The 14,264-nt window shown below is 42.4% G+C and overlaps 1 protein-coding gene across 4 annotated transcripts in view; it reads right to left on the bottom strand.

Annotated features, from left to right (window-relative positions):
- NR1H3 (nuclear receptor subfamily 1 group H member 3) overlaps positions 1-14,264 on the bottom strand; it is a 29,603-nt gene that overhangs the window by 8,910 nt on the left and 6,429 nt on the right. For all 4 annotated transcript variants that reach the window (XM_053979633.1, XM_053979632.1, XM_053979635.1 and 1 more), the window contains exons 2-3: positions 3,829-4,072; positions 795-1,061 (exon numbers count right to left, since the gene is read on the bottom strand). In XM_053979633.1, the coding sequence (XP_053835608.1) occupies positions 795-1,061; positions 3,829-3,946 (385 nt within the window). In that variant the 5' untranslated portion in view covers positions 3,947-4,072. The remainder of the gene's footprint in view (positions 1-794; positions 1,062-3,828; positions 4,073-14,264) is intronic.

The following is a 14,264-nucleotide window of genomic DNA, read 5'->3' as shown; positions in this document are numbered from 1 at the left end:
ACTGATACAAACCAGTGAGACAAAGATAATGATGTGCTGTGTTTCATGCTGAAAAACTGAACAGCATGTTTCCTAGCTCATTGGGACTTAATTTTCGCAAAATTATTTTATGTTTCTGGAACACCCACTGTTCCTAGCTGTTCTGGTGCTGAATGTCAAAAAAGAAGACTTCAAGCAGATCTAACATTAACTGAGCATTCATTCAGTCTTGACCAGCAAAGGGATGAAACCTGGATACCTTCAAGGAGGACTGTTCCTTATATGCAAGCAGAAATACTGGTGAATATTCAGAAACAGCAGCCTTATGGCTTGCGTGAGAAAAATAGCAGAGATCACTAAAGGGAGCAATGAGATCAGCTCATACACAAACACAGCTGCAGTACTGTGGTGCTGCCCTTGACCTCTTTTGCAAGCTCACAGCAGGCAGCAAAGAAAAGTGCCTGCTGTTCAAGGAGCACGGTGACCAATCTTACAGTCCTGGTCACAAGCGTGATGTTACTGACACACTTTACAGCACCCTGATGAACATGTGAGTCTTTCCTCTGCTGGTATATTCCACAATTTCTTACAAGGAATAAAGCAGGGCTGGGTGTTAGTGTTCCACTAGCAGCCTCACCTCCCTAAGTGATCCTTGTTGAGCTTTCAGTGACTTCCCATACATATTCCAACATTCAGCCTGCACGACTTCCACGTCCCCCCTCCCCAAGCACTCGCACTGCCCCCTGCCCTACAGCCATCGTTCCCAGAGCCCTCCTGTTCCACCCCAACCTGCAGTGCCCGGTGCCTGCACTCACACTGCTCCCGCATGCCGGCCTCCTGGCACTTGCGCAGCCGGCACTCCTGGCACTTGCGGCGCATGTACATGTCCATCTCGCACTTGCCGCCGTTCTTGCAGACGTACTGCGCGCCCTTGATGACACTGCGGCGGAAGAAGCCCTTGCAGCCTTCGCAGCTCAGCACGTTGTAGTGGAAGCCGGAGGCCTTGTCCCCACACACGCTGCACACTTCGTTTCCCAGCATCTTAGGGGCTGGGCCCTTCTTCCGCTTCAAGGGGGGATTTTCTACCAAAACGAATGGTAGTGAGGGAAAAAAAAAAACAAAAGAAAAGCGAACTCACAGACATGAAGGAAGCGTGGTTGTTTGCAGACAACTGCCCTACTCCTGACAACCAACATCCTCACTCAAACCTAGTATCTCCCGGCCACACACCCCTTTTGGGCAAGCAAGTCTTCTGCAACAAACTTACTGACATAATCTACAAGGTTTCACCTCAACTATATAAACAAATATAGCTTCACACTCATTCCTCTCCAAAACAGAGTGAAAGAGCCAAAACACACTCAAGCCAAGTGTTCTGCACTTTCTAATTACAGTTACATTACCAATGTTACAGTTACATTACCAATGTGACTCAACTACAAAAAAGTTGAGTCAAAATCCAAGATTGTGCAAAAAGTAAATTTCTTCAGAACTCACCTCAAATTCTCTTACTTCTATCTTCTGCCATACATATGCACAAGAATAAGGAAAAATGTTTCCTCAATTCAGTAGTGACAGAAAGCTAGTGCTGAAACTGTGACCCTACAAATACCAGACTGAGCAAACCCTGTAACTGAACACTTGGGGAAACTGTTGAAACAGAAGACAGCAACTTGTGGAGTTAGCTGCAATAAGCACACAAACAGTACACTTCACAAGCTCTGTGAGCCTTTAAAATCCTGAAGCCAGCACCTCCTCTTCAAAAAGAGCACTCCCCACTCCAAAAAACACTCATAGTGACAGCTAGTTTACTAAAGCTTGTTGCTCTATTTTAAACATGGGGCCTTCACTACTGCCTCACACTTGAGATGGTCTTGTGCAGCAGCTCCCAACTCTTCCTATATCATTCTGACAGATTTTAACCTTATCAGTGGCTCTGCATTTTGAAAACATCTTAGGTCTGCTCCAACACATCTTACCTTAAGCACTCCAATCAAATGCTTGCCAATATTAAATGTGCATTCCCTCCCTATTAGCCCTCTCTCTTTTCCATCCATTTAATTCTAGCCATGTTGACACCCGATATTCTACACAACTCATAGTGCAGGTATTTTTCTGTATGTCACATATTATAGATTCTTCTATGGCAGCTGTTATAAAGATTACAACCAGCATGTCTTGATAAATCTCCAGATAACGTTGAGATATGCCTGGAAAGCCTTTACACCAGAGTTACGGCTTAGTTTGAAGAAAAAGGCTACTGCCTATTTCTTGATCAGCATCAGGGTTACAATTGCAGGTCTCATTTTTGTACTTACTCTTCCTTCCAATACTTCTGTCCTTACTTGCATTTACGTTTACTATTCTGCTGAATGGTAATCAGTTTTAGGTCAGACATTATTATTTGTGTTCCTCAACACAAGTTTTCAACCATGAGTATCTTGGTGTTGATTTTCAATCCCACTGACTTTACAGAGGCCTGGAGGTCACTCATTTTGGCCTGCACATCTCATTGCAGATTGGACAGCAAGAAAATGTCATCAGAAAGGTTAAATTTCTGATATTCTCCTCTCTTGTTCAACTATATTTCTCTTCACACAATAAACTACCAAGTAAAAATTATGCAATCCCTACAGTTACTTCAGATTACTTAGTATAAGCACATGTAATGGTGGAATAACTAGTATAACACTTTGCTGAAGCCTCAAATGATGTTCATATGCTTCTGAGGAATAGCAGAGTAATCCAATGACTTCCACAGATAAATCTGTCCCTCTTTTGGATTTCTTAGCCATCTTTAAGACATTACATACATTTCTTATTACCTTTTCTATGACTGCTTTATTGAGACAGGCTTATTCTTTCATCTATGCAAATTATTTTCTATCTCTGAGCATGAAGAATTTTAGTTATATAGATGATTATTGTTATTTTCTGTAGTCAAAGATAACACAGAAATAACATAAGATGTATAAAGAAAGCATGAATGCCACCTCTGAACCTTTAGCTCTCATTAGGGTCCTACTTCCTCAGTATATTGCCTACTTAATAAATATTTTCCACATTTTGTTTCTTTTCTCCTTACATTTTCATAAGGAATCAATCTATCAATCACTTTCTTTTCAAGTCCTCAGACCCATTTTAAGGACTTTTATTGGATAATCTCATATCACCTTTTAACTACTCTGTTTCTACTCTATTGATGAGTCCTCATCCAATGTTCAGATTATCTCTTCATTTTATAACAAGATTGCCCACTGCCTCACTGCTGAGCAAAAGCATTAATGTGTCATATTTTCATTAAGATGATGGCCCTATGCACTTATGCTTTCCTTTTTTTTCATGTTACCTGTTACACTGTCTTCTTACAGTTTGAAAGTACAGGATTGTGGCTATAAGTAGCAGCTTTAACTACAGAATCTCAGTTCTATGCCTGATACTTTTCATTCTCAGTTAGCATAAGAAATACATGGAGAAACTCCTACTGTCTTCCCACTGCATGAACCTTCAAAACCCTATGATTTCTTTGCACCACCTACCCTTGTTGGATTGTCACCTGTAGTAAAGCTTTATTGTTCAGCAGCTTTCAATAAGGCCAAAAAAACTTTATCTTACTGCCATGGACCTATTCTCTAGAAGGTCAAATAAGCAAAATATTCAACGCATTTACCACTTAGATAAACCCAGTCTTCAGCTGTCAATAACTGACTCTATTCTTAAACATCATCTCTGAGTACCTCAAGCACAGTAGAAACTTGTCCTAAAATTTTGCCAAGTATCAATTCTGCTTACAGCTGAAAGAATGGATAGCCTTTATCTTGCATAGATTTAGTGAGAATTTTTGCCTACCTGTATGCTCAGGGGGGTTCTCTGAGCCAGAGAAGAGCGGAAGCCCTTCCTCCTCCATTTCAAATACACTTGCCACCCTCTTCCCATGATCCTGTGTGTTGAGTTGAGTGGGACCCATGGAAGCCACACAGGAAGGGCTCACTATAATCTCATCGCTGCAGCATTGTTTCTGCCAAGCAAGGGGCAACAGGCATCTATCTTAAAAGTCCTTAGTTTCTCTCTACTACTGAAGGTCAGGAAGTACCTGTGGAAAAAAAGCAGATGCAAAAGAGGCGCAAGTTCAACTACTGAGACTATTAACTTCCAAAATCTACTACATGCTGTATCACAAGCAAGCTTCAAGATTTCATTTCCGTAATTAGCTTTGTTTTATCAATGTTTATACTCTTAAAATGCAATATTTTAACTAACTGTGGTAAAAGGTACAAGACTAGCATATCTAGGTGTAAAACTATTCTTTCATTGCCAACAGATTTATCAAAGCAAGACAAGTCTTCATTATTGCCAACACTACCAGTGCACTTCATCCCTGATCTCTCCAAGTGTGTAAGAGGCAAATTCCTGGCATTATATCCAGTGGCCTTTGTTAAAGCTTCCAGTAACAAATAGCTCAGTGCTGCCAGCTGCCCTGAATTTTGGTGTGTGTATTGCAGAGCATATAGAAAACTGGAAAAGACATTTTTTATACAACTATTTAGCAGACTACAAAATATTGAATTTCCCTCATAGTATCAGTAGCTAAAGACTGACAAAGGTTGATGACGCATCTAAGATGAGAAATCCTCCCCTCACCTACAGCAAGAAACTGAAAGTATGTGTCTTCCCTATGGGAAATGGCCACGATGCCATTCTCAGGAAATGGATTCACCACCAACCTTCTGAGGACACCCTTTCGTGGAACCTAGAAACCATACTGAAAAGCATCTTCATTACACAGCCCTAACTCCACTACAGAACCTGAAACTGGAAAGCAAATCCAACCACTTTTTCCAAAAAGCCCCACCTGCACAGAAAGGACCCTACTCGGTTGATCGCACAGATTCAGTGAAACTGATGTAAATTGCTAATGTAAACACCCCTAAGCTGATTGAACGTCAGTTGATCTTAACTCAGTGATTTACCAATGCAAGCTAAAGAGATTAACTGATTTAAAAAGCAACTACGTGAAAGGCCTGTACCAGTTTGAGTGATTGAGTTCAGGACTGGAAGCCTATCAGTCCCTGAAAGACAGGAGGTGACAGAAAGCTCTGAAGCAGCCCAGATACAAGAGCATCAGGCAAGCAGGGGCATGCCTCACACACTGTAGTGCTGACCATGAAGAGGCAGAAAACCACTGTCCCAGGTCCCTTCCTTCCTCCTGGGTATTTGAATCAGACCACACAACTTTTCTCAGAATGTCAAAAACAAAGATGAAAGCAATGCTCCCAAAAATGAACCCCCTCCCAGAATTCTGAAGCAGGCATCAAGTATAAAAGCAAGTCATATTGTCAGGCCTGCTGAGATCCTGTCATCTCCAATTACACTGTGGACGCAGGTGTTAAAACCCACATTAATTCACATGACATCTGTAAACATAGCCTCAGACTGCATCAGGAATTCAGAGCTCCCTTCCCCCTAACGGAGCTGGAGAAACAGGCTATCTAGGACAAAAGCAGTAACAGCAAATATGAGACTTAAACCTACAGACAGAAGGAAGTCCTACTGTGGGAGAGTACAATCTAGCCGATGCGATTTGCAACCAATTCGAAGAAACTCACGGTCCTCAAAGGAACAATGTGGCTACCACAATCAACTTTTTAAAAAAAAGCATCCCCAGGAAATCTTGCAGAAACTGAATACCTTGTGAAAGCAGCATCGAGCATCAGATGGAGATAGGAACTTTAGTGCAATAAATCCAAACCCAATTTGTATTCCTAGTCCTATGTAAGCTCCCCACCAATGCTGACACAGATGTCTCTGGACATGTTTGGGCATGAAACAAGAAAGCTAAGAGTAAGCCTCTGCATCTCCACATTCCTTTAAACCACACAAAAGACTCACTCAAAGATTAATTACTGTGCTGAATGAATCACCAGCAGCACTACTGCAGCAATTTTTCAAAGGAAGGGTTTGATCACCTATCTGAGGGACTGATTAACAGCGCTCAGGCCCAGGCCTTCGTACCATGAAGGTACTTCGTACCAGTGACCCATTCTTAGTGCAATCCTGCCTCAACTGAAACTTATTCCAGAAAACAAGAGGAGGGTACAGTCTGATGGGATTTCAGAACTGTGTAATCTGCACAATGACTGACATTGCAAGAGTGAAACTTGCTGTCAGGAAGACATCTGGAGTACAAAGGGGATTGTCTGAGACACTGCAAGCTACCAAGAGGGAGTGGAATATAAATCCACGTGCACATCCATGACACAGCAACAGAGAAGTCACTTTCTGCACTGTAGAACTACCCAATGTGTTCCTGCTACATGCACCAGCCTCCAACCTTCCCAAAACAGAATGGGCCAGATAGAAAAGGTTACTTGTCTTCTCTGCTCCTAAGACAGAGCAGTTTTCCTTTTGTAGGTGCAATAGTAACGCTTGCAGCCTGTGGAAAACTGACCTGTGAACAGCAGCACTCTGGTGATAGGTAAAGAAGCCTACTGAGCATTTTCCTCACATGCACACAAGTGAGAGGCTGCGTGACGAAGCCTGAGGTTAGTTTTCACAGAAATGCGTGAGGATTGTTTTTACGTGACTAAAAATCTTGCCAAGTTTTGTACTAATAATTGCGATATTAGAGATTCACACCTTCCAATCTGCACCACCACTTCAACCAAAAATGCAGAAAGGTGATGCAAACCGTAACTGCAAGAGGGAACACTGTCTTCTTGACACAGTCAGCTGTGCTGCCTCCCACTGTCTGTCTCAACTCCTTCAGTTTCAGAAACCAGGACTGGCCATGTGACAAAAGATGAAGCAATCACTTCTCTCAAATGCAGCATCTTGAAGAGAGCAACCTGATGAGCAGACAAACTCCAGTGAGGAAACAGGTAGAGATGAAAGGCTGAGGGAAACAAATTTCTGCTAGCCCTTGCCACCCATGTCTCAAATGAAACACTAAACACTTCTGTTTAGTGTCTGAAATGTGTCACCATCAGCTTCACCCTACTCCATTTCTTCCATCTCCCCTTCTTTTCTGAGAAAACAGAACAACTCAGATACTGATGGTCACAGGTCAGCACTGTTACAACAAAGTACTGTTTTTTCATAGACTAAAGATGACAGCCCTGCCTCTTGCACCTCTTGCTAAATGTCAGAAACATTCATCACTTCCTCCAGCAACAATCTCATCCCATTCCCTCAGCTGAGTCCTCCTCTAAGCCAGCTGAAGCACTTACACATTCTTCTGGAAGACTGTGATCTGACCTGTCATCAACAGACTAAGCTACAGAACATACCAAACTATTGTCCCACATTCACTGAGGACAAGTAAAGGAGATACCACTGGGCAGCACAGAATATACAGAAACCAATGAGCCAAATGCAGTTAGTATGACACTTCTGCTGAAGAGTGTTGTCCTCTTCCTGATATTCTTAGTTTAGCACTTTCTGTGAGGAGTTTAAGGATCAGGAACCAGATCAGATGCAAGCACATCTCTGAAGAAACTGTACTGTGTAACATATGAACAATCAGAGAAACGGTACAACAAGCCCTTTACCTCCAAATAATGGAGGCTCAGAGGAAAGAGTAGCTTTTTAGGAAGTTGTTCAAGTCTCTGTGATCCTTCAAAACAGGATTTACTCATCGCAGTCCTGGCCCTGTAAATTAAAATATCCTACAGTTTCTGCCAAGGCAAACATATATAGCTATGTTTCAGTTCTGTAATGAGTCACAAGCAGCCACTGCAGCGTGTCAGCATCAGCAGAAGAGACCTCATGTTTGCATACATATGCGAACATGACTGTGCTCACTGTGTGTCAACAGGACAGCATGGGCCTTAATAGGCTGTTGGTGAACAAATACATCTGACAGGAAGGGCTATCTTTCAGAGGTAAATAAAGTAGGGATATAAGTAGGCATTTTGGCTTCTGCATGTGCTCTGACATGCAGTATAGATTCACACTGGCTGCTAGCATTTATCTCTGAAATCTGGGCCCATGGCAGTGCATAATGACCTCTGCTGAAACCTAAATGCACAACTCACACAGTGATAATGCTACCTTGGGTATCAGATGCTGGCTGCAGATCTAAATGGCCAAGAAAAGAAAACAACACCAGTTATACTGAGATTTCACAGGACTCTACAGCACCAGCAGAAAATTAAACCCCTTGAGAGGCACCACTGTTCCAATCCTTTCATACAGAATAACCATATTTTATGTCCTAATGTTTTTCCTATACTGTGCCTAGTGTAGCAGCCAGAGTATTTTCACAAATCTTCCATAGGATCTTGGTACTACCTTGTAGCTGTTTCAGAGAAACAAAGATTATTTCCAGCTCATGTTGGCCTATTCTTCGTCCTTCCCTCTACATCATCACATTTCTCAAAAAATGCTGAAACAGATAGCAGGTCTATGAGTGAGGCAAAAGTATATGACACGTTTCAATTAGAAAAGTTGAAAAATACACCTTGTACCTTTCAAGACAGAAAATGAATCTGACATTTTGAAAATGAAGTAATATTATATGTGAAAACTGTCAAAATTCACATGCAAAAATAATAACTTCAGATTGACAATGGGAGAGACAAATCACGAAAATGCAAAATGTGAAAAGCAGTGCAACAGGATACTGTAAAGAATGATTTTGAACATTGTATGTTCAAACATACAAACATACAACAACATATGAACAAACATTGTATGTAGACATAGTATGTCTACAAAGAATGGAAAAAAGTTCTGCAACTCTCAGGGAACAGACTAGTCCAGTGTTCCTGCTGTAAATCTCTCTCTCAGAAAACTGCAGGGACACAGTTTAAAATTGCATTATCCATATTCATCTCCCAATAGCATAAAGGCAACCACAAACTGGAAAGAATTTGTGAGCCACCATCATTCCCAAGCTGATAAAGAACAGCTACAGCCTCCTGATTGCTTTCATTTGCTGTCCAGCTAAGTTTCAGCTGACCATGAGCAGCTGTCCAAGACTGTAGCACTGCTTTGTAAGCCTTTTAAGTTGTTTGCCACCATTGACAACTACGCAGAAGAGTCCTACAAGTCACTCCCAGCTACGCAGCTGCATTCCAGTCTCAAATTAAGGGTCTTAATCACCACCTCTCCCTCCCTCGCTCAGTTCCAAAGCCTGCCTCCCTCCCCCCATCCCCCACCTTACTATGGGTTTTACTCCTGCTGCTAACCAACTCCTTTATTACCCATAACTTTGCTGATTCCTGGCATGGTCTTTGCCTAGGCATTTGTCTCTCCCTTTGAAGTGGGCTCACTGCAGCATCCAGCTCTCACTGGGTTTAATTTGGTCTCAACACAAGGCACGCTGTCTCCTATCCAGGTTGGGCAAGGAAACCACCACAAAGTTCAGAGAGCAACAGCAGAAGTGACTAACAACTGAAAAGATTAAAATAAACAGATGTATGTCACTTGGTTGAAAGAGTACTGGGAAGAGAAGAAAGGTGTAACTATGATTTCCTGAAAGGTGTTACTCTGAAAGACACTATATCTAAAAGAACACTGAGAAGGGAAAAACATCCTAAAGCTGAGTTCTGGGAGACTGGAAGTCTTCATAACTTTCCTTCTCGAATTAGACCTTATAATTACAACCAAAATACAAAGACTTCTATGGACATTTATGAATCTGAACTTAATATGACTTAGCTATTTTGTGGGTGAAGTGTCTATTACAAACAAACAATGGTAGCAACAGGAGTTCCAAGCCAGTTTCACCCTACATAAGGCAAGAAGGAATGTAGGACTAAACAAGTGAACAAATGGGTTAGTAAAGTGAATTAGAATCTTAAGGCACAACTGTGTGACCAAACACAATGCAATAAAACAGGGCAGAACAAGCCCAAAGTACTCCTGCTTTGCTCCACATAAAAAGTCCAAAAAACCAAACCTGCTCCTCCTTCATGATCTGCAGACTACAATATTCGTTGCTTTCCTGCAGAACCTGTGGACTCCCTCCTTTTGGAAATATGGCTTCCCAAATTTTAAATCAGATGATGACGGAATGCACTGACTCCAGTCCCACCCAGGGAACTACAGGCTCTGCAAAGCTCACCCCCAACAGCAACTGTTTTGCAAGTCAGCTCTCCTGCTCACATGCCTCATCCAGAAGCGGGTGCTCCCTGCTCTCTCATCTGCTTCTCATGATACCTTGCCTGGCAAAGGCTGATGTTTTGGGTTTGCCCTTCCCTTCAACTCTTGGTTTCTGTCTGATTAAAGAGAGCCATGTCAACACAAGGAGCAAGAGGAAAAGACAGCATACATGAGACTACTTTCAGGGTGGGTAAGATCCTGAAATGGACTGTGCCTTTATTTTTCCTCCCTCCCTCTCTCCCAATTGCCAGATGTCCTTGGTTCTGCAACTGAGTGGAGGAAAAGGAGACGAGGTTACTGGAGTTCATTCACACTGCACACAGGGCTGCTCCCGCCTCTCTTCCTGTTTGCAAGGAAATATTAGTCCCTCTGACAACAGGAGACAGCAAAAGGCAGACAAGAGGATAGGGGAAGAGTAAGAAGAAGGAAGGGAAGAGAGAGAGGGAGGAAGGGATTATGGTAAGAAGACTTTTCCCTTGTTAATGAACTGGAAATGAATAACAAGTCATATCAGGAGTGATGTAGCCACCTTGCTGCCATGAAATTCCTTTAAAAGGCTATTGACACAAGTTCCTTTGAACTCTGGAAAACAACACAACAGTGATCTGGATAATAAAAATCTCTAACCCCTTCTAGGCTTTCTATTGTCACCTCAGCTTTCAAGCTTCTGGCTAACCTGGCGTATAGCCAGGAATGGTATGCAGGAATGGCCAAAACCAGGGTATGCACAGGCTTACAGCAAGGAAGATGTGACAGTAGCAGCATCCCTCCATCCTCCCCTCCAAGCCATCCTGTAAAATGACAAGTCATCCCTCCTCAGTTCTATCCGACCAGATGAGCTGTGTAGCCAGTTTCCCAACATGGGGAGGAGACAAAGCAGAGGCACTTTAGAGGGACACCAACTTCTGCAGCACTCACATGGATGAACATGAGCAGAACTTGCTGTTTGTAGCTGAACTGCAATAATCCCCTATATCTGGCCACGACTCCAGCTCACTGACAGCTCAACACCACTATCAGCACCGACCTTCAGATGGCAGGAAGCATGACTGAGTCTCTGATAGGGTCTTCCTACAGGAAAAATTCCATCTGTGCTCCTCCCAGTTGGATGAAACACTCAGAGCAGCTGCCTCTTCCTGCTAACAGAAAACAAAGGGGCAGCTCTGTGCCACTTCTGGGGAAGCAGAAGGGTGGGAATCCAGCCTGGGTCCTTGTCCACAGAATGTGTCAACATCACCTGTAGTAGCAATTTTTCCCTATGGAAACTCACTTTAAATTGGAAACAACATTCTTTTGCCAGTAGCACTCAATTTCTCCAAGTAAATTTAGCTATCCTAGCAGCAAGTCCTTTTTCCCCTAGCACATGTATCTGTGCAAATGTGGTTTTGGTTTACATGTCTGTTTTTCTTTCTAGGGTCCCTGTATTGGCTAATAGTGCCATTCTTTCACATTTCTAACCACAGCACCAGATACACACATTACTAACAAAAAAAAAAAAAAAAAAAAAAAAAAAAACCAAAAAAACCACAAATGTAAAAAGTGTTCAAGCAATCAACAAAACTTCTTACTATAAAATAATCTGCTAACTAAATCCCCCTTCAGTTTGGAAAATTAAAGTTGAGGTGTCTGCAGCTCATTAATCCTGCTGCTGACCAGCTCTTACACACCCTTCATGCAGCGATAGCTCATCACACCTACTTGAAGGCCAAAAATGCAATCTGACCCCACCACCTCTGTTTCTTTTTAAATGCCACTGCATGACATCATGGAAAACAGGACCACAGACTCAGTTTCTTTCTGGATGCCTTCTCTATATTTACTCAGCCATCTTCAACAAGCCATCTTGTTCTGCACAATTATACATAGCTATGCAAAACATAAGAGTCAGGCATTCTTTGAAGCAACAGTTTTATAACCCAAAGCTTCCTTTGTCTTCCCAGAGAACAAAGTTTAAAAGATACAAGAAGTAATAGTGTCACCAAGATCAGAAGCAATGACAATAACCAACTAGGTCTAAAAAGCTGGGGTTTTTTTAATGGAGATGCATAGAAGTTGGAACAGAGTGGGGAGAATTAGAGAAGCCTCTCTCTTCAATAATTGTGGACTTTCCTGGGAGCACCATATTACAGAACAAAAACTCTACCATGGATCCTACATTCCTCCTTTATGACACTTAGTCCCACAGATGTTACAGCCCAGCTTCAGGGAAACATGAGTCTGATTCACAGCACATCTGAGATGTCACCCCAATGCTATTTCCAATCTGAAGCAAGAGATCAGAACTTTGGAAAAAAAAAAAAAAAACAACACACCAAAATAACATCCTGGTAGTGGAAATGCCAAGGAAAAGGGCTAAATCTAGTCCATAAGGAGTAAGAGGACCAATAAGATTATGTCCAGAAAAGAGCACTGCAGGCCTTTTTACCATGTATAGAAAATGGTAGTGATAAATAATCCCACAACATACTGTTTTTTTTTTTTTTACCTGATTGTTTCCTTAAAAAATTATTTCATCTCAACTATGCAGTAAGGGAACGATATTTCATGATCCTATTGGCCTATTCTAGCTAAGCACTTTTTATCAAGGGAAATCTCCTCTGCTCCCCAGGCCCAGTGCATCTCTTCAACACTGAACCTCAAACTGCTGTTGACTCCTCTGAGCAGGAACATGGCACAGTCCACTAACTGCACTGAGTTACTAAAACAGATAAAAGCAAAAAATAAGCAGCTGCACCATTTTATCAGAAAGACATGATGACAAAAGACACATAAAGCCACAGCATAAATCATGGCAAAGCCAAAAAGAGCACTTAAAAGCCTTCAACTCCTATGCATTGTCCAGACTACATTCTCTTTTAAACTGGTCTTCTCCATCCTCTACCAGCTATGAAATTAGAGGTCATGAAGAAGAGAGGCAGAAAAGGAAAGAAGAGGAGGGCTGCTTACAGTAAAATTGTTCGTTCATTTTTCTGACTTCCTCCTTTCCTCCCACCCCAGGAGTACTTCCATCAGCAGACTGCACATCACCATAACTAATACAAGATTGCTTCTGGGAAACAACTTCTTAGTAATGTCTCTATATAACACTTTGTATCCAAGCACCATTCCATCCAAAAGCATCAATCACAACAAATACTACCGCTCACAGGCAAACCAGAAATACAGTACTGGATTGCAAAACAGGCAGGAAACTCATTAAGATTCCCTTCAGGGCAGTAGGGGAAAAGCACTGATTCCCATTCATAGAAGGATCATCCCTAGATGTAGCACGGAGGTCAGGAAGAAATTACAGTACTACAGAAATACCCATATATAGAACACATCAGAGGAATACCGTAACAGAGTTTTAAACTGCTTCAGAGTAAGCCTGACTGGTAGTCTATTCCCCACTCAAGCATCATCAGGATCTATTTTGTCAGGTTTTGCTAATACTGCTCTTAGAAGAGCAGGAGGAGAGAGGCAGGGGTGCAGATGTACATATCCAAACAGATCAGCCAGAAGACTGCAGCAGAGCAATGAGAGAGATCAGAAGAGCTGCCAAGAAACACAGTGAAGACTGGCAGAGGAGTGCAGGTCAGAATAAAGGACTATTAAGAGCTTTGCTGCAAAGTAAACTTGCCCTGCTTTTGACTACTCTTCTGGATACTGGCCTGTATAGGCTATTTCTGCTTTGGGGGGGTCATTGCAACTGAACCCTTACAAGGTACAGTATCAACAAAATAAGGAGGACTTCTCTGAGTTTTATAAACCCACCAAGCAGAAGCTAGGAGGGAAGGGTTAAAGGTCTGAAAATGAGATAAAGAGATCTGTGTGACAGGAAGGGAGCATGTGAGAGGGCGTGTGACAGGCTGTGTAGCAGAATGTGTGTGTCAATCTCATTGCCTTCAAGGCTCTTGGCCAAATGTGGAGTTGAACTTTCTGCAGACTTTGTCCTGCCAAGTCATGTTCCCTTCTCACACTGCCTGACATCACCACAAATACTCAGCTCAAAAACAGTCCAGAGCCAGACAGAATCCACCGCTCAAACCCCAGCCAGTGAAATGGCTGCACTGCCAGCACACCCATCAGAGGGGAAAACAGAGCCACAAACTCTCCTCACAGGTTGTCTCCAAGCGCCCAGGAGGCCTCACCCTCATCCATGCACAAAGTGCAGTACCAAGGTACAAAGAGACCAGAGGTGC

This window comes from Vidua macroura, chromosome 6, assembly GCF_024509145.1.
Source record: "Vidua macroura isolate BioBank_ID:100142 chromosome 6, ASM2450914v1, whole genome shotgun sequence".
NCBI lineage: Eukaryota > Metazoa > Chordata > Aves > Passeriformes > Viduidae > Vidua > Vidua macroura.
The sequence above is the reverse complement of the archived record's forward strand: the minus strand, read 5'-3'. Positions and strand labels throughout refer to the sequence as shown.